The sequence below is a fragment of the Saccostrea echinata genome, unplaced genomic scaffold (assembly GCF_033153115.1).
Source record: "Saccostrea echinata isolate AGI-Se365-2 ecotype Australia unplaced genomic scaffold, CSIRO_AGI_Sech_v1 ptg000056l, whole genome shotgun sequence".
In the NCBI taxonomy this organism is placed as follows: Eukaryota; Metazoa; Mollusca; class Bivalvia; order Ostreida; family Ostreidae; genus Saccostrea; species Saccostrea echinata.
In genome coordinates this window covers 9066951-9086397 of record NW_026889805.1, presented here as the reverse complement: position 1 = coordinate 9086397, position 19447 = coordinate 9066951, and the positions used below count along the sequence as shown (strand labels likewise).

The following is a 19447-nucleotide window of genomic DNA, read 5'->3' as shown; positions in this document are numbered from 1 at the left end:
TTATAGGAAGCATCCTCAGGTAGTGTAGATTCAAATTTGTTCAAATCATGACCCCCAGGGGTAGGGTGGGGCCACAATGGGGGATCAAAGTTTTACATAGAAATATATAGGAAAAGATCTTAAAAAATCTTCTTCTTAAGAACAGCAAAGCCATGATTGGTCATATTTATATGGAAGCATCCTCAGGTAGTGTAGATTCAAGTTTGTTCAAATCATGACCCCCAGGGGTAGGGTGGGGCCACAATGGGGGATCAAAGTTTTACATAGAAATATATAGGAAACTATCTTTAAAAATCTTCTTCTTAAGAACAGCAAAGCCATGATTGGTCATATTTATTTGGAAGCATCCTCAGGTAGTGTAGATTCAAGTTTGTTCAAATCATGACCCCCGGGGGTAGGGTGGGGCCACAATGGGGGATCAAAGTTTTACATAGAAATATATAGGAAAAGATCTTAAAAAATCTTCTTAAGAACAGCAAAGTCATGATTGGTCATATTTATTTGGAAGCATCCTCAGGTAGTGTAGATTCAAGTTTGTTCAAATCATGACCCCCAGGGGTAGGATGGGGCCACAATGGGGGATCAAAGTTTTACATAGAAATATATAGGAAAATATCTTTAAAAATCTTCTTCTTAAAAACAACGAAACCATGATTGGTCATATTTATAGGAAGCATCCTCAGGTAGTGTAGATTCAAATTTGTTCAAATCATGACCCCCAGGGGTAGGGTGGGGCCACAATGGGGGATCAAAGTTTTACATAGAAATATATAGGAAAAGATCTTAAAAAATCTTCTTCTTAAGAACAGCAAAGCCATGATTGGTCATATTTATATGGAAGCATCCTCAGGTAGTGTAGATTCAAGTTTGTTCAAATCCTGACCCCTGGGGGTAGGGTAGGGCCACAATGGGGGATCAAAGTTTTACAAACGAATATATGGGGAAAAAATCTGCTGCTCAAAAACAGCAAAGCCATTTGTTATATTGATATGAAAGCATCATTAGGTAGTTTAAAATTCAACCCCCACCCCCACACCACCCCTCCCCCACCCCCCATAAACTTTTCAATACTGAACTGATTTTTGCTTTTTTTCCTAGCCAATGTGCTCAGGTGAGCGATGTGGCCCATGGGCCTCTTGTAGTCTTAGTCGTACGTAAGTTCTTTTGTAAAACAAGAAAGCTAAAACCTTAATTAACTTAGATAATGCTGTTTCCTTTTGTTGCAGGGCATCAGAAAAATTGCTCTGAGCATGAATTCAAGTGTGAGATTGATGGCAGCTGTATACTAAAGAGCTGGCAATGTGACAGAGAATATGACTGCAAGGATCGCTCTGATGAAGCCAACTGTAGTAAGTTTGAACTGCACTGTTTTATTACCATATTTCTGATGGTCTACGCAGGGGCATTTTTGATTGTGTGTCCATTACAAAGAATTGATTTGAATTTCTGTATTTTCAGCATACCACACTTGTAATTATCCCAATGTTACTTGTGGTAACAATGAAAACACCAAGTGTATCACCCCAAATCAAATGTGTGATAACAATACAGACTGCCCAGATAATAGAGATGAAAAAGGATGTAAATCAGGTTTGTTATTGCTGCTGCCTTTAAAAAATGCTGTTCACATATGTAATGTCACTTATATGTATAGTATTTTTCTGTATGTGCTGATATTGTTAACTTCAGATATTGTTTTTCATTTCTGAAATTTTGACACATGTTTCACAAATACTTGTTACATGTTTCACACTAATTTATATGCATAAATCCACAATATTTGACTTGATAAAATTCACACAAAAACCATTGTGACGTCACAACTAGATATGAAAAGGATATTATTATATGAGCTATATCCACTGTGTAAAGGAATAAACAAGTTTTGTTTCCATCAATTATTTAAATGTGTAAATTGTCATAGGTTGGACATAGACTTACACTCATTAAAGCAATGTGAGCTGCAACTTTGATGTAGGAAATTTTTGTTGCAAAATTGTAATTAACTATTTGAATGGCAGAAAAAAAGAACATTTATAAATTTCTGTTGTTCATATTTGCTGGAATAAATATTTATAAGCTTTGATTTAAGCAAAATTACATTATTGTCATCCTGTACAATATTGATCTCTTACAAAATACTATATATTTGTCTATACAGAAGTCTTTCTTTTTAAACAGTTTAATACCGTAAGTTTTGGGGTATAGGTCGATACTTTTTTTCTCAGAACCGTTGGGGTCGCCCAATTTAACGAATCGACCTTTCTAAGGCTCAAGTTTATGAAAAATGCCCCCAAATTAGTGAAATTTACGTCAATTTCAAAACAAATCTGTGCCATTTTCGTAACTTTTTAAATTATTTTACCGAGAAAAAAGTACTAAACAATAAAGAATTAAATATCTCCCATTGATTTCTTACAAAATAAGTTCCATTAAATATCCGTCGATGTACAAAAAAACATTATATCATCTAGTAAATAATGTCTCAACGTATATTTACAACATGCTTTGTCCATCTTTTGAAGTTGGAAGTCGCAATCGCTTACTAAAAATAAAACCGCAACCGTATCAAAGTTTAAAATACGGAAGCGTTTTCACAATCGCAGATGTAATCTTTTTTTTTCCATTTATTTGTAACAATTAATTGAAATAGTATACCTAAATATTTTTTCATTGTCTTGTGATATTTATTTAAATGTAAAATACGTGAAATAAATTGTTGCCAGTAAATTCCTAAAATTATTTACCAAATATACCGCTAGTCATAACTATTTTGTTTTATATCCCAAGGGGTACACTGAATTATACGAAGATTGGCTTCTAATAGAATTTTAATTGTCTGACAGAAAAGGGATATACACTGTGTACACAAAGGTGTTAACACCTGTGTTGGTTAAAACACCTGCGGGGCATGATTAACAGATCCACGTGCCGTTACAGGGGTATTAGTGCTATACATCATTGAACAAACAAAACTGTGAAATTCATAATGACTGTTAAATTGCGAATGTACTCTCAATTAAATTTATTTTTTCAGCAATATCTCAAGCAAAATTATAGCATGTTAATATAACTAATTTCAATTGCTCACTGTTACATGTACTGGTAATAGTCATTTGCGTGTTTTAGCAAATCCCTGGACAAGAAATATAAAAATGGCGGTCATCGAAGTTAATATTGTACCCCGGGAAATAACGTCGAAATAAAAGAATGTGTCCAAGATGTTCTAAAATGGAAATGATTATTGTTTGATTTCGGGTATTTCCCTAATAATAGCTGTTGTATACTACCGTATTTATGTGTTTAAGGACAGAGTCAAACTACGACGGCATTGAACAGGCAAGTTGGAGAAAATACGTTATATCACAATTCAAGGAAATTTTAACTATGTTTGTATAAAACACTATTAAAATGCTGTACTTATAAAAAATACCAGTTTATTTTCTCAATACGTTAATATTACGGGTTAAGTTAAAGAGGTTTACATGTTCTGATACGTAGTATATACGTAAGAATCTCTAGAAAATCGATAAACAAAGCCTCGTCCTATCTTCCGGATTCGTCCTATCTAAGGATTTTTTAAAAATTACGTCTGAAAATGAGCCTTTCGACCTATATACCCCATCGACCTATACCCCCAAAATTACGGTACTTTATTGTAGTCTTACTGATCATAAAGGGTTAAATTACTCACAAATTTATCATAATAACACATTTTAACAGCAAAATGAAATTCTCAAAAATGCATATTGCTTTAACAAATTGAAATCACTGAGGAATTTGAATAACAGTTTGTCAGCATAACTCCTCAATGGCAGATTCATGGGGGTTGGGGGGGGGGGGGGGTCTGGACCCCCCCCCCCCCCCCCCAATTTCAAAAAAAAATTTTTTTACCAGTGTCATTTTAACAATATATTTCATAAATGAAACTGATATATAAGGAACGTCCTGTCAAAGCAAGAATTTGCCACTTTTTTATTGATTGTTTTTCAAGACTTTTTTTCAAGCATTGGGCTGGTAAGTGGGTAGAAAAAAAAAATATTAAAGAGTGCATTTATGTTAGAAATTATAATTAACCCCCCACCCCACCCCCAAATGAATAAACAATAATTCCAACCATTTTCCAGAAATAATTTATATTTATTCTTCAGAATGTAAACAGTATAGTCAAGTAGTTGAAAAGAGTAATTAGGGACTCTACACAGAATCCAATTTTTTCTAAGTGTTGGGAAATTACAAATCAGTTGTATTTTGGTAGTCAGAGCTTCACATGCGACACATCGAACGTGCATTTTAAAATGAAGAATTGGATATTATATATCAAATGGTGATATTTCTAATATTATAAGATTTACATTTAATTTTTTTTTTTTGAAAAGTCTCATTTTTTCATGTTTACATGGAAGTTAAAAATAATCCCAAAATTTTAATTTTTTGTTCAAATTCTTGAAAATTTGGGTAAGTCGGTCTTGAAAATCAACCAGAAAAAGTGCTCAAAAGCTAACTATAAATTCAATCTAAAATGCTGGAAAATGCACAATTTGGAGCCATTTCTAAAGAAAATTTCTCGGGGGAGGCCCTCCGAACCCCCACCTGTGGGAGGGGGAATTTCCTGAAACTTCGTAGGTATTTCAGACATAACGTGTAGATTTGTATGTTGCCAAGAAATTTTGATTCCATTATTTATCTAGAAACTTCAACCCAATTAAGTTTGTAATATACAAAGATTTGAATGTCCTTATATGCAAGAAGTTTTGTTGTGATGATTTTTTGCAAGTAATGCCCCTTTTTGAATTATACTGTGTATTTAAAGTGCACCGTGCCATTCATTATGTGTTGAGTTGTCAAGTTTTGGGGAGTGTGGGGTATGTGAGCTTGCTCACTTTTTCTTTCATTATCTGGATAAAACTGTATATTGTATGCTACATGTTATTATGTGGATAAAACTGTATATTGTATACTACATGTTATTATGGATAAAGCTATATATTGTATACTACATGTTGTTATACTGATAAATCTGTATATTGTTATCTGGATGTTGTAGAAACAGAGAGCTGTAGGAACCACAGTTGTTCTGATATTTGTCATCCTGCCCCACCAGACCTTGTGAGGCATCCTTATATCTGTCTCTGTCAACAGGACAGAGAACTGGGGTCAGACAACAGGACCTGTAATCGTATGTATTAGTTCAGTATTTTGATATATTTTGTAGTATTTAGATAACTGTTTTGACTTTTGGTTAACAATATACATGTATTCCTATTTTCAGCATCAAACATTTGTCAGACATGGGGTATATGTGGACAGAAGTGTGAGAAGTCACAGCGAGGGCACGTGTGTTCCTGTAATAAGGGCTACCACTTGGAATCTGATGGCTTCACATGCAGACCACTTGGCAAGTGGCAATTTAGATTTCAATAATGAAACCTAAATCAGATTAAAAGTTATTACAGAATTTCTTTCCTCTGTAAAACAAGCAAACACAGTGACATTTTATAGCTCTGTAAATAGCTATTTGTTTAGTTTATCAGTGCATTATTCATCTAAAAAAATTCTATGAATTTATTTTCATATTCTCTACTTATATCCTGTTTTCTCTTTGAATACAGAATTTCATTTTTTTTTTTAGTTAGAGCAAAGTTATAGGTTTTGTAGTCATCTCAAATGTGTATTTTGTTCTCTATCTTACATGTAAGTAGAGAGCAGCAATTCTACTTACATTTTGATGATATCTGTTTTTGAATTTTAGATAATGTGCCTGTTTATGTAATATTTTCTAACCGCCATGAGATGCGCAGTGTGGACCTTACAAATCACAATTATGCTGCCCTTGTATCAGGCCTACACAACACAGTGGCTTTAGATTTCTATTATGCCCAGCAATATATATTCTGGACTGACGTGGCAGATGACAAAATCTTCAGGGGCAAACTACAGGGAAATGGTAAATTACTGATATTTAAACAAGTAAACAAGAATAAATAAGAAGTCATGTAACGTTTACAAGAGCAAAAAGCTTGAGCTGTTTTTTTACCTGTGTAGGTGAACAAGTTGAGATAATTGAAATTAAATGTATATTAAATTGGCTTTATTGGAAGACTTTTTATATAAATTATGATTGTAATTTTAACCAACTTTTTCTAGCTTTAAGAAAAGTTGAATCTGTTGAACATTTTGGAAGAGTTTTTTTTACTATTCATGTGTACAGTTAAAATTTATTCTTTTTTGATAATTTACATTATCTCCTCTGTAGAATTTTATAATACAGTGAATATTTATTCTGTTTTGATATGAATTGTTATTATATAGTATCTCCACCTTGATTCACAGAAACTACACTGTGATCCCACTTTAAATGACTGTGAAAATGAGTGTCTTTTAAGTCAGTAGTCATGAAAATGTTTTTAAATCATATTTTAAGTTGTTTGTGATAAAATTATTACATTGTATCAGTATTTACAGTACCTTGATTTTCTTTTTGCCTTCACAGCCTTGACTGATATCACACCAATCGTAGATATTGGGCTGGCCACCACTGAGGGTCTGGCTATAGACTGGATAGGAGAGAAGATTTACTGGGTGGAGAGTAAACTCTACCAGATAGAGGTCGCTGGCATTAATGGAGAAAATCGCACCACACTTATTGCTGGTAACATGGTCAGTCCTAGAGCCATTGTTCTGGATCCTAGAGTCGGGTAAGGTTTTCACCATTAGTGGACTTTTCCTGATTTCATAACAAATTTGTATCATTTAAGTGAACTGACTTTTTAAGTAAGCCATAAATATATTTTTTTTTTCAGAACCCTGTTTTGGACAGACTGGGATACAAACAGCCCTAGGATTGAGACTTGCTCTATGGCTGGAGAAGACAGACATGTAATATTTCACATCAGACGGATTGTAGAAGGGGGTTGGCCTAATGGATTAACCATTGATTATGACTTTAAAAGACTCTACTGGATTGATGCAAGGTACAGTTCTTATCAGTTCATGTCTACTGAACTTTATAGGAATGAGGGTTTAATTTTTTTTTGTACAATAGTAAATTTTTTTATCACAAAAAAAGTTAAGACTCTACACATGAAAAATTCAATTTGATGAAGGCGTTGATTACAAATAAAAATGTTTTCAATTTGTTTGTAATTTTTAGATCTGACTCCATTCACACAGTGACATATGAGGGACATGATCATCGTCAGGTTCTACAGGACAGAGATAATATCAGACACCCGTTTGCTCTGACTCTGTTTGGTAACCATGTCTACTGGACAGATTGGGGCATTAATGCACTTGTCTCAGTAAGATTTTAAGTCTTTAGAATTTCTAAATGATATTGTAGTATGGGTAATTTTGTTGATTTTAGGTAATATATTGTAGTCATGTATGGTAAAATGTCTTCATTTCTTTATACGGGTAATTATAGTTATAAATGCATTGTATTCTGTTCTGTGAAAAAAATCAATTAAAATCATTTAGTGACTGTAATTCTTTTACATTTAAAATCAATCATATGTTGTTATTAAAGGCTAACAAGTTTGATGGCTCTAATGTGACAATAGTTAAACGAACCAATACCCAGCCATTTGACATCCAAGTCTATCATCCCAAACGTCAGTTGTCATCACCCAATCCCTGTGCAGTAAACAATGGAAATTGTTCCCACCTATGTTTGATCAGTTACAACAACACAGTAGGTTGTGTTTGTCCTCATCTCATGGAGCTGGCCGCTGACGGAAAAACATGCAAACGTACGGATATAATCACAGTGTCTTTAACTTTGTTTGGCAAATTAGTAATTAGGAAAAAAATAAAATGTAACCTAAATCATTTATAAAACTATAATATTTCTTAAGCAAATATATGCAGATGCATGTTTATGGTACGTGTAAGTGTTTGATGAAGAATTCGTAGCTATGTCAATTAGATATTTTGATTTGAAAATATTGAATCTACAGATTTATGAATTAGTATTTCTTTCTGACAGCTGATCAAAGTTTCCTGGTGTTTGTACGGAGAAATGAGATCCGTGGAGTTGACCTGGAAAATGCCAATTTCAGTGTTATTCCCACCTTAACTACTCCATATGTTAACAAGCCCATAGCAGTTGATTACGATGTCAGTGATGAAAAGGAGGGACATTTATACTGGGCTGACCAAGAATTAAAGGTCATAAATAAATCACCTCTGTCTGGGTCAGAGGTCAAAACTGTCATTGACTCAGGTATGATTGCATTTTAGCTAATCCAATAAATGTTATTCTATATAAACTACGAAGTGAAACAAGTTTGCTTGTATAGAAAAGCAGTACTATCTTTATACCAGTACATTTGGACTTTTCTTCTTAGGAAGAGCATTGACTTTAGATGGATTTGTAGTGGACTGGATTTCCAAAAATATGTACTTTTCCACCTATAATGACAAAATCAAAAGGGGCACCATTACAGTGGCCAATCTAGATGGGGCCTACAGAAAGGAGATCTTTGTGAAGAATAGCACCAAAGTCAACTCTATCACGGTTAGCCCCATCTCTGGGTATGTATGAGATCTGGAACAATGACTTCTCCAATAAAGCATAAATGTTAATTCTGTGTGCTGGTAGAGTCTTGCTTGAGATAAAGAGCAGATTCACCCCTATACATTTATATTATATAGTATTATTAAATACATGTATAATATTCATTGATCATAAATATTTTACCATTATAACAAAATACAGTAAAACATGAATATAGCAAACAGGCTTATCATGAATTGACACTTACAGCAAAGTGATTTTCATTCCCCTTGGCTTTAAAATACATGTATATTATTAACTTAACAGATATAATTAATTACATTTTTAACGAAGCAGAGTCATATTCTGTCTCAGTAAAAACATATAAAATTGAAGTAGAATTTTAATTTTGTAAGCATACTTTCTTCTGTTGAGTCATAATTCCACAAAATTACAATATCTGTTTAATCAGTGGGTAGAAAATTATACAGTTTTCTTGAATTCCTATTATATATCTTAAATGCTCTTTAAGTGCACGGTGACAAATTTCTGCAGGAAATTTGTTATTTTGTACGTAAGTACACAAAGATGTGTTCTCTAGGACCTTTGAATTAATTTTTCTTTATTTCAGAAAACTTTATTTCTCTGTCTTTAATGAGGACAACATTTATGGTGCTAAAATGGATGGGAGTGATGTAAAAGCTGAGATTACAGACGCCAACAGACCAACAAGTAATGATTTCACTTCTAATGTATGCTTCAGGTCTTATTTGTTATAATAGCACACAGAGTTGTGTGATTTTGTAAAGGTTATTCTTAATATTGGATTTGAATGCATTGATCACAGATACTTGTGGAAGATTTTTACAAAAAGCATTACCATAAGTCAGTCTGAGGCATGTGAACTGTTTTATGATAAATTATGCAAAAAAATATGTACTTTAATATGTGTATGATATAAATATGTAAATTTGCATACATATGATGTATGATATTATTTGTGCAGAATTTATGAACATGTATATGTATCTGGTTTATTCTTTCTTTTTATGTCTTTCTCCTATCAATCATGCAATTCTTTCTCTCTTGTTTGTGTGTGTTTATATTGTATTACATGTATATGACTATATATAAATGTTAATTTACAATGTACTTTCTTTTTGCCCCATGAGGGCCCTTAATTGCTAAATAAACTAATTGAATTGTGGACAGGACCCCCCCCCCCCCCCCCCCCCCCAATATTCAACCCCGGTGCTTGTTGGACATTTTTTCACAAATTATATTTATTGCACTTATTCATCATGTGTACCATAGGAAAAAATCGTGAAACCCCCAAAATAATCGTTCCACACCAAAAATGCCTCACTATACATTATAAGAGAGAAAGGTATGCCACTCCGGTTTGTTTACGTTGTACCCCCGCTGGTCTTTCTGGGTTAAAAACATGTTTATATTTTATTTTAACGTAAAATGTCGGTTCACACTGTCTCTTCATATATTTCTGTCTTAGTTAATACTATCATATTGACTCTGCATCTCGTAAGAATCCCACAATTAATCCTTAAACAGCATTACAGTCAGTGCGTTGAAAAATCCTTAGGTAAACGCAACTGTTCCAACCCACTTTATACCGTATAAATTGGGTAGCTATTAATTTCATTCCTTATAATTTAATTTTCATTCATTTAGTGTGAGAAAAAGAGATGATTGTCTTTAAAAAATGACTTCAAATTGTACAAAATTTAGAGGGGGGTCCTATCCACAAGTACCTTTGGCATTGATTAGTTCACCGTAATTGTGCTATCATTTAATTATAGATCATATGTATTGACTCTGTTTTATGATTTGTTCTGGAATCTTAACATTTTCTGTTTCAGATTTGAAATATAGTGAAGCAGATGGCAGGATATATTTCCTCAGTGAAAGGAATAATTCAATAATAGCCTGTGAAATATTAAGTAGTCTAAAATGTGAAAATATTTATAACTCAAGCAGTAACCAATCAGAAATTCAGTACACCATGGCGTTTGCAGTAAATGGTCAAAAAGGCATCTTTATTGCACATGACCACAAAATTGCAAAGTTGAGTAAAGGAGAGCAGGGCTACAGCTATTCTATTTTACGGGACAAGACAGATGATGTCATAGCAATGGCTGTTTATGACAAGTCACAAAGAGTCAATGGTAAGATATACATGTAGCTCCTCTGAAAGTAGATAGTTCATATACTGTGTTTATAGACTTATTCTGGACAAGAACCAGTATTTAGTTTTTGTGATATTATCTGTTTTAAATGAAGTAAAAGATAAATTGCAATTTTTTAAGGCCACCTATAAGATGATGTGTCTAACTTTACAATAGACACAGCTTGTAAAATTGCAGTAAAATGAGATGACCTAATTCTAAATCAATCTTCTAAACTAATGCTATTAACATTAGATTAAGAAGACCTGTTTAGAATTTAAAAAAATGTTTGTGTGTGTGAATGGACTTCGAATTTATTCCAGTAATTTTGATTATGACAGATACCAATGCATGCAGAACTAACAATGGCGATTGTTCTCAGTTGTGTCTGCCAGTAGGAAAAAACAAACGTGTCTGTGTGTGTACTGCCGGGTATCAACGCAAAAATGAAACTTACTGTGTCGGTAAGAATGTTAAATGTCACATGCAATCTGTATTTGTCTGTGTTTTCATTGCAGATTTTATATACATTGAACTTCTAGATGTGTACTTGATATTGGTATGCATCTTATTTATTTGTAGGTGATTGTCAATATTTTTTCTGTTCTCAAAAAGAAAAAAATCTTATGGATTGAATATTTTTTATGATGAATTGCTACATATGGATTATGTTGTTTTAGTAATTGATGAACTTCATTTGGACTTTTGTTTTCAGATTTACGACGTATGTAATGTTTAAAGTTGTTGCTTTCTGTCATTTTACCTTATTTAATGGCATCTTAACTTTCAGTATAGATTTGAAGGTCCATGTTGGTCATTTATAGCATGTTCGTGGTCATTGGGCAATGCCCACACCTTATTCAAACCTGAGTATAGAGTTTGCTCTTGATGTAATTCATTGCAAGATTTCATTTTGATACCAGTCAATCAGTGTCAGGATTTTATATGTTGAATGCTGTCTGGAATGTTTAAACAACATTGTATGAGATCCTGAAAGTGCCTTGTAATTAAGTCTTCTGTTGAATTAGTTACTAATTCTTGCTTCTGAGCTGTTAAAAGTCCGGGTTATGTTAAAACTCCCGGTTAGAGGCATTGCTGTGGTTTGTTTTAGGATTGTTCTTAAATCTTTTCAAAAATTTAGACTCTTTTTTTTTATTTTGTAATTTTTTTGGTATTTTTTTTTTAATTTGCCATAGACAAGCTGAGCAATGCCTCTTATTGTGAATATATGTTAAATGAGCAATGTGTAGATGCACTGTGAAGTAACAAGCATGATCTAAACAAAAATATCTTCAATTTCTGTCTATATAAGATGGAGAACTTCTTAAAGAAAAACTCTACCTTAAGCTTTAATTGCAATATGAAATTAATATTGTTTGAGTATGGGGTTAGGCTGGATGAATGACACTTATGTTTTAAATGTTTTTGTAGGAATTGATTCCCTCATCATATACTCTGCTGTGTCAGAGATTAGGGGGATCACATATGACCCCCAGAACAGTACTGAGGCTCTGCCCTTCATCTCCCAGATCCAGAAGGCCACTGCTATTGACTTTCATGCAGGTGAGAGAAGGAAAAACAAACAAAAGAACAGACTCTTTTGTTATCAAGATTGTTGGTAAAACCTATCAAACATTACTAGAATATGGTATGTACATTATGTATTATTATATATTTAATAGCACAAGACTATATTTACTGGGTGGAGACATCACCAAATTACCAGATTGCTCGTATCAAGCGTGACCTAACTGGATATGAGGTGATCATTTCGGATGAAATTGGTAGAATTACAGATATAGCTGTCGACTGGATAGCAGGTGAGGCAATGGATTGTTTTAAAAATAAATGTGGGAAATTCATTGTTTTACTCCACACTAATATATAATTGATGTACATCTATGTGGTCGTAGATATGAGCAAGAGAATGGAATAACATTTTAATTTTAAATCAACTTTAAAGAGATTCTCTTTAGAATTTAAGCTTTTATTCTGATGGTATTTTCATTTAAAAGAAAAGGTGTGAAACTTGACAGATTGTGTATAAATGAGAAAGGTAAAACTTTGATTTTCATAGTTCCACATTGTTACAGTACATTTTTTTTGGCATAGGTCATTTGTATTGGACTGATTCTCAGAGGAAAGTAATAGAATTGGTACAGCTAAAGAAGGCCAGCTCTGATGAAGAGCTCAGGAGATACGTCGTCATTCATGATGGCTTACAGAATCCACAGAACATCGTTCTAAACCCTAAAGAAGGGTAAGATATAGAATCCATGGGACGTTGTTCTAAATCCCAAAGAGCCCAGGACATTGTTATAAATCCCTTAGATGGGTAAGTAATAAAACCTAGGACATTGTTTTAAATCCCAAAGAAGGGTAAGTAATAGAATCATCAGAACATTGTTTTAAATCCCAAAGAGGGGTTATTAATAGAACATAGGACAGTGTTTTAAATTCCAAAGATGGGTAAGTAATAGAACCCAGTACATTGTTCTAAATCCAAAAGAATGATAGGTGATAGAATCCACAGAATAATGTTCTAAATCCCGAAGAGGGATAGGTGATAGAATCCACTGAGCATTGTTATACATGTAAATCCCAAAGAGTGGTAAGTAATAGAATCCAGGATATTGTTTTAAATACCAAAGAGGGGTAGATGATAGAATCCACTGGACATTGTTCTAAATCCCAAAGAAGGGTAGATGAAAGTTGTAGTTCACAGATTACTGGTATTCTAAATCCCAAAGAGGGTTAGTACATAGATGTCATATTGTCTGCTGTTTTCGGATGTTCAACTGTCATTTCATATTTGTGTGTTTTGGATTGTTGTTGACAATGATAACTCTTATTCTTTCCTTATTTCATGTAAACTTAGTTTGTTTTAGAAGTTTTTAGCATTCATTAAATGATATCATGCCTCTAAGCGACCTCTAAAATTTAGGCGCCAGCTGGCTCCTAAACAGAAAAATTTAGTCGCCATTGCAAATTTTTAGTTGCCAAACACATTTTTCTCAGATGCCAACTTTAAAAGCTGATATTGGTCAAAATATGGGACCACTGGGTTAGTCATGGGGTGGGGGGAGGGGGTCTGTTGCAATTGATTTTCTGAAGCCAATTACCCTGGACTGCTATTGTCTTATCTGGTCTACCTAAGCTCTGCGACGTGAAATTTCGTTTGCACGTGCGTGACTAAAAAGCAAACAAGGTGACAAAGAAGACATTTTTATGCCCCGCCATGAATATGGCCAGGGCATATAGTGCTTGTCATGTCTGTCTTCCGTCTAGCTGTCTTTCCGTCTGTCCTTCTGTCACACTTTGTGTTTAGCTCTGTTCAAAGCTCAGTTTCAAAGAAACTATCCAAGATATTTTTATCAATCACCATATGGTGATAGATATTGATGAGAGCTAATCAACTGCATCAACATTTTATGACCTTGACCTTTCCTTTGATCTTGACCTCACTTTTCCTAAATTAGTGTTTAGCTCAGTTTTAAAGATACAATTCAAGATAGTGTAACCAAACTTCATATGTTGATACATACTGATGTAAGCTATTCAACTGCATCAACATTTTTATGCCCCGCCATGAATATGGCAGGGGCATATAGTGTTTGTCTTGTCCGTCTTCTGTCCTTCTGTCCTTCCATCCTTTCATCTGTCCTTGCATCACACTTTGCGTTTAGCTCTGTTCAAAGCTCAGTTTCAAAGAACTATCCAAGATATTTTTATCAAACATCATATGCTGATAGATATTGATGAGAGCTATTCAACTGCATCAATGTTTTTTTACCTTAACCTTTCCTTTGACCTTGACCTCACTTTTCTTAAATTAGTGTGTAGCTCAGTTTTAATGAAACCATTCAAGATATTTTTTAAAAACTTCATATGCTGATAATACTGATGAGAGCTATTCAATTGCATCAATATTTTTTGACCTTGACCTTTCCTTTGACCTTGACCTCACTTTTCTTAAATAAGTTTTAGCTAAGTTTTAAAGAAACCATTCATAATATTTTATCAAACTTCATATGCTGATACATACTGATGTAACCTTTTCAACTGCATCAACAATTTTTGACCTTGACCTTTCCTTTGATCTTGACCCAAAAATGTAGGAAAGCTGACACAGAAATTAAGATTTATTATCAGGTTTGCCAGGATCATATTAATTCTTTGTGTTTATTTTGTAGCACTATGATTTGGATGGACAGTATAAGCATGACTATAGAGCAGGCCTCGTTAGATGGAACAGATCGTCGTATTTTGATGAACTTGACAACCTCCAACATATCTGGACTTTCTCTAGATCATACAAACAGAAAGAAGTTGTATTGGTGTGATAGACAAAATAGAATCATTGTGAGGTTAAATCTGGACACACGTGAAAAAATTACAGTCGCTAAATCGGTAGACTGTTATTCACTCACAGTTTTCAAGACAAAAATGTACTGGATTAATGTGTAAGTAGACTGCTCTCATTAGATTTGGATATATACTGTACATACTATAACTGTTTATTGGACTTGCTGGAAAGTTGTGCATATTTCTAGTGAAAAATCTCTTTTTAATGGTTAACAACCTGTATGTGACAATATTATTACTAAATTGCAGTTCTTTTGAGTTTTTATCCTTTAACACTCTTGGTGCTTTACTTATCATACATGTGATATGTACCGGCGGTACGCAAAAATGTACCTTTTTTTTCGAGCGTACCGCCAAATGTACCTTTTTTTCGAGCCCATTCATCGTGTACCGGCGGGACACCAAAATTCACGGAATATGAAAATTTGTACAGTATTTTGAATTTCTCGCTAAATGCCACCATTTTCCTCTCATTCTCGCTCGCGAGACACTGGAAAATGTCACCTGTGTTTGACACTTGACCTTCTGATAATAAACCATCGCGCGTGAACATGGTGAAGGTGTGAACTGCCAATTGGGATAATTATCTTGCTAAAAGTCCGTATTAAGATACCACTTTAGGTAGCTTTATTTTTAAAGGGGTACTTAATTATAACTGTTAATGTTTTGTAACTGATTGAAAAAAATTAAGCCAACTTCTAAAGTTGATATATATACATGACTTAATATCCATGAATCTGACCCAGATCTCCATAGGTATAAAATATACGATGTTTATTACCATGATTACAATGAAATAAAGAATATAGTTTGAAGTTTAATTTTATATGCTGAAATTTATGTATGATTGTATTTGCTGCTGCTATTTAGCATTGCTGATGTATATATCAGTAATATGAACAAGATGTAAATTGGAGACATTGACTCTCACGTTAATACTATATAAAGCTGGCAAACAAACTATCATCTAAACTAGCTTAATTTACAGTCGATTCATAAGAACATTGTGATTATAAAACACAAAATATGAAATTTTAAAGCATTTAAACCTCTATTACAACTTTTAAATAAGACATTTGCAACAATATATATTTGTTGGTTTAGAAATAAGGTGCCTTATCAGAAGAATTTAAGCGATATTTTATACCATTTTTTGATAGGCAGTGTACAGTTTTTTCACCCAAATTCCAGTTTTTTTATGGCTCCTGTACAGTTTTGTGGTCTTTGACTTATCACATGTATGACTTATGCAAAACCAGGGGTAACTGCTTTCTTTGTTTGTTAATATAGGGATCAAAAAAAGAAAAAAAATTGGCAATGATTGCAGCCATTTATCCCCATATTAACAAAGAAAGGCTTTATTTTGTTATATTTATATCTGTATAAAGAGCTAAACCTGCCTTGCTGACGACATGGTCGACTCAAGAATTTAAAAGGAAATCACCCATTTCTATACATAGATGTGGAAGAGTGTTATATTTCCATAGGTTCAACTATATCATATAACAATCATTTTACATGTTCCTTACTCTAATTTCGAGACTTGTTCTTTATCATTTACAACAATGTGTTCTACTTCAGTGCTTGTTTTATTAGAAAGGCAAGGATTTTTGCACAAAGTAGGAACAAATAAGGGCTGACAGGATTTCCTTATCTAACTAGTTTAGGAGTTGATTGTGTTAACCTATTAACAGTTTTCTTATAAATTAAAGAGAAAAAAAATACTCATTGGATGTGAATACAATATAACACTAAAGGTACCTGGGTGCTTCTGTTGCTGTAAAACTGATAGTTTAACCCGTACATGTACAAACAATTACACTTATCATCAACAGACCTCCAAGTTCTGATGCCAGCATACTGAGTCTCTCCAAGGAGGGATCCTCAAGCCCATCTACATTAATCAAGTCTAAGCTACCAAAGACTCTCAACAGTATAAAGGTCTTTGACAGACTGGTACAAGCAGGTATGTGTATGTCAGCAGCAAAAATTGGACGGATACTGTGTGTCTTTTTGTTTCCCTAAGGTAATGGAAATCATTCAGTTTAATATGTTGGAAGTTTAATTTATGATTAATGGTTATGGAGAATTTTGATGATATATATGGGAGTTACAGTTATGATTTATGTAGGTGGCTTGTTCATCTTTAACATCTGATTATAGTGGTGTGTTTGGTTTCTTCTTACAGGCAACAATTCTTGTACAGATAAAAATGGTGGTTGTGAAGAAATCTGCTTGTTTAATAGTAAGAAAATGGTAACATGTGCTTGTACATATGGAAAATTGGATACAGACAAGAAAAAATGTATAGGTATGCCATTCTATTGCTTTTAAAGAAATGTGTTAACTAGATGTAATAAAAGAAAATGCAAAGTGTCACATAATTTCTGCTGAATAAAATAAAGAATTGATTACATATTCTAATAAAAAGATCTGTTGGAAATAGATAGCTGAAATGACATTTTGTTGGTGAATTAAGTATATTCCATCACAGAAATTCTTAATGCATGTAGATACTTTGTGAATGTTCCTCATGCCAGCTTTTCTTGTGTGTAATTTGCAGACCACGACAGTTATTTACTGTTTTCTAAAGTAACAGCTATTCAGAGCTTACATATGACGGGAAATAAAAATAAGCCAACAGAAGAAATCTCTGACAAAATTTTGATCAGGAATGTGATCGCTTTGACTGCCGATTACAGTCAGAGTAGAGTATTCTTTAGTGATATTCAGCAGTCTAATATACAGTCAGTCTGGATGGATGGCTCATCTTTTTCAAACATTACTACAGTCATTCCTTGTAAGTATAACTGGTATCCATTAAATAAGCACTTATATAATCTTTAATTATAGCTATATAAGCTTTAATATGGCCATTTTTGATTGTTCGTACTCGGAAGAATGATTTGCCATATTTCACTCACTGCAGCGATTGGTTCAGTGGAAGGCCTTGCATATGATTCATCAAACAACACTCTTTACTGGACCAGCTACACAAATTCCTCTATTAACCGTGTCAAGATAAATCCGGAAACAGGGAATGCCAGCGGGCCTCCACAGAAACTGATCCAGTTATCCACTAGCGATCATCCGAGAGCTATTGTTGTCGATAGCTGTACACAGTAAGAACTCAATGGAAGATTTTCCTTTTATTACATGTATATGCCTTAACATTGCTAATTCGTAATGATATCAGTTTATCTAGAATATTGATTTCTCAAAGATATTCTCATGTGACTTAAAAAAAATATTTCTCATGTTTTCCATATACAATGAAGACATTTTGCACGAATTTTGAAGAAAATGAGTTATATGATTTATGATTTTTAAATTTCACTTTACATGTAATCAAGAAAATTTCAAAATATCTATTTACTCAAGAGATGTGAATATCATACAGATTTCACATTGATTTTTAGACATATGTTTTGGACAAACTGGCACAGCAGTCAGCCAGGTATTCAGCGGGCCTTCTTTAGTGGTTACAGTGCTCAGTATATCATAAAAACTGATATAAGTACGCCAAATGGACTCGCCATAGATCATAAGGAACAGCTTTTGTATTGGATTGATGCTCGACTTGACAAGATTGAGAGGTGTGACTTTGATGGAAATAACAGAGTGGTACGGGAAATCATCTAACATTCTTTTGCATTCTTTATAAATGCATCCAAATATTTGATAAATTATACAGTTTAACTTCAGTATTTTAAACACTGATATCTCAAATACTATGGATATGTCAAAATGATTTTGAAGTACCAATCACATTTTCTTTAAGTATTTTAACTTCAATATCTCAAATCCTCCGATATATATCAAAGTTTTTTTTATGGTCCCTTTGAGTTCATGATAATGAGGTTTGACTGTAATTATGCTGTCAACCATAATTAGAATCATGACTGTCAGATGATAAAAAGTTTAACGAGATTATTTAATCTGACTGAACATGTGTATGATAAAATGTCAGGTGGTGATGACGTCAATCCCCCAGCATCCTTTTGGTCTGGCCTTGTATGGGGATCATCTCTACTGGACAGACTGGTTACTTCATGCTGTGGTCCGAGTTAACAAGTACGATAGCAATGACTACGCCTTCCTAAGCAAGAATCTGAATAGACAGCCAATGGGAATTACTGTATTTGCTAAGGATGCCAATGACTGTAAGTCTTGGTTTTCACTTTTCATTTCTAGTGACTCAAAACTGTGGAATCATTTAAAATCTTGGGGATCAATGTTTGTGGGCAATCAAAATTCTTCTGCTTGTGGGATAACTTATTTATACAGAGGATTCAATGAACAGTGTGTTGACATAGTGGGGAGTTCTTTGGTAAGTGTTGCCTACGTAATCTACGAACATTGGTCCCCCATGAACAATGATGATTTCACAGTACATAAGGAT

General features: G+C 33.6%; 1 protein-coding gene across 1 annotated transcript in view; it reads left to right on the top strand.

Moving 5' to 3' along the window:
* The window catches only part of LOC133173118 (low-density lipoprotein receptor-related protein 1-like), a 135071-nt gene that overhangs the window by 48300 nt on the left and 67324 nt on the right, over window positions 1-19447 (top strand). Inside the window, 24 exon segments of the mRNA XM_061308049.1 lie at window positions 1227-1349; window positions 1459-1590; window positions 3172-3179; window positions 5056-5179; window positions 5273-5398; window positions 5753-5947; window positions 6494-6698; window positions 6804-6974; window positions 7154-7301; window positions 7529-7751; window positions 7988-8224; window positions 8349-8535; window positions 9129-9229; window positions 10375-10680; window positions 11022-11144; window positions 12112-12243; window positions 12363-12500; window positions 12793-12940; window positions 14874-15143; window positions 16881-17011; window positions 17609-17845; window positions 17975-18167; window positions 18465-18669; window positions 19016-19208. Of these exon segments, the coding sequence (XP_061164033.1) occupies window positions 1227-1349; window positions 1459-1590; window positions 3172-3179; window positions 5056-5179; window positions 5273-5398; window positions 5753-5947; window positions 6494-6698; window positions 6804-6974; window positions 7154-7301; window positions 7529-7751; window positions 7988-8224; window positions 8349-8535; window positions 9129-9229; window positions 10375-10680; window positions 11022-11144; window positions 12112-12243; window positions 12363-12500; window positions 12793-12940; window positions 14874-15143; window positions 16881-17011; window positions 17609-17845; window positions 17975-18167; window positions 18465-18669; window positions 19016-19208 (4056 nt within the window).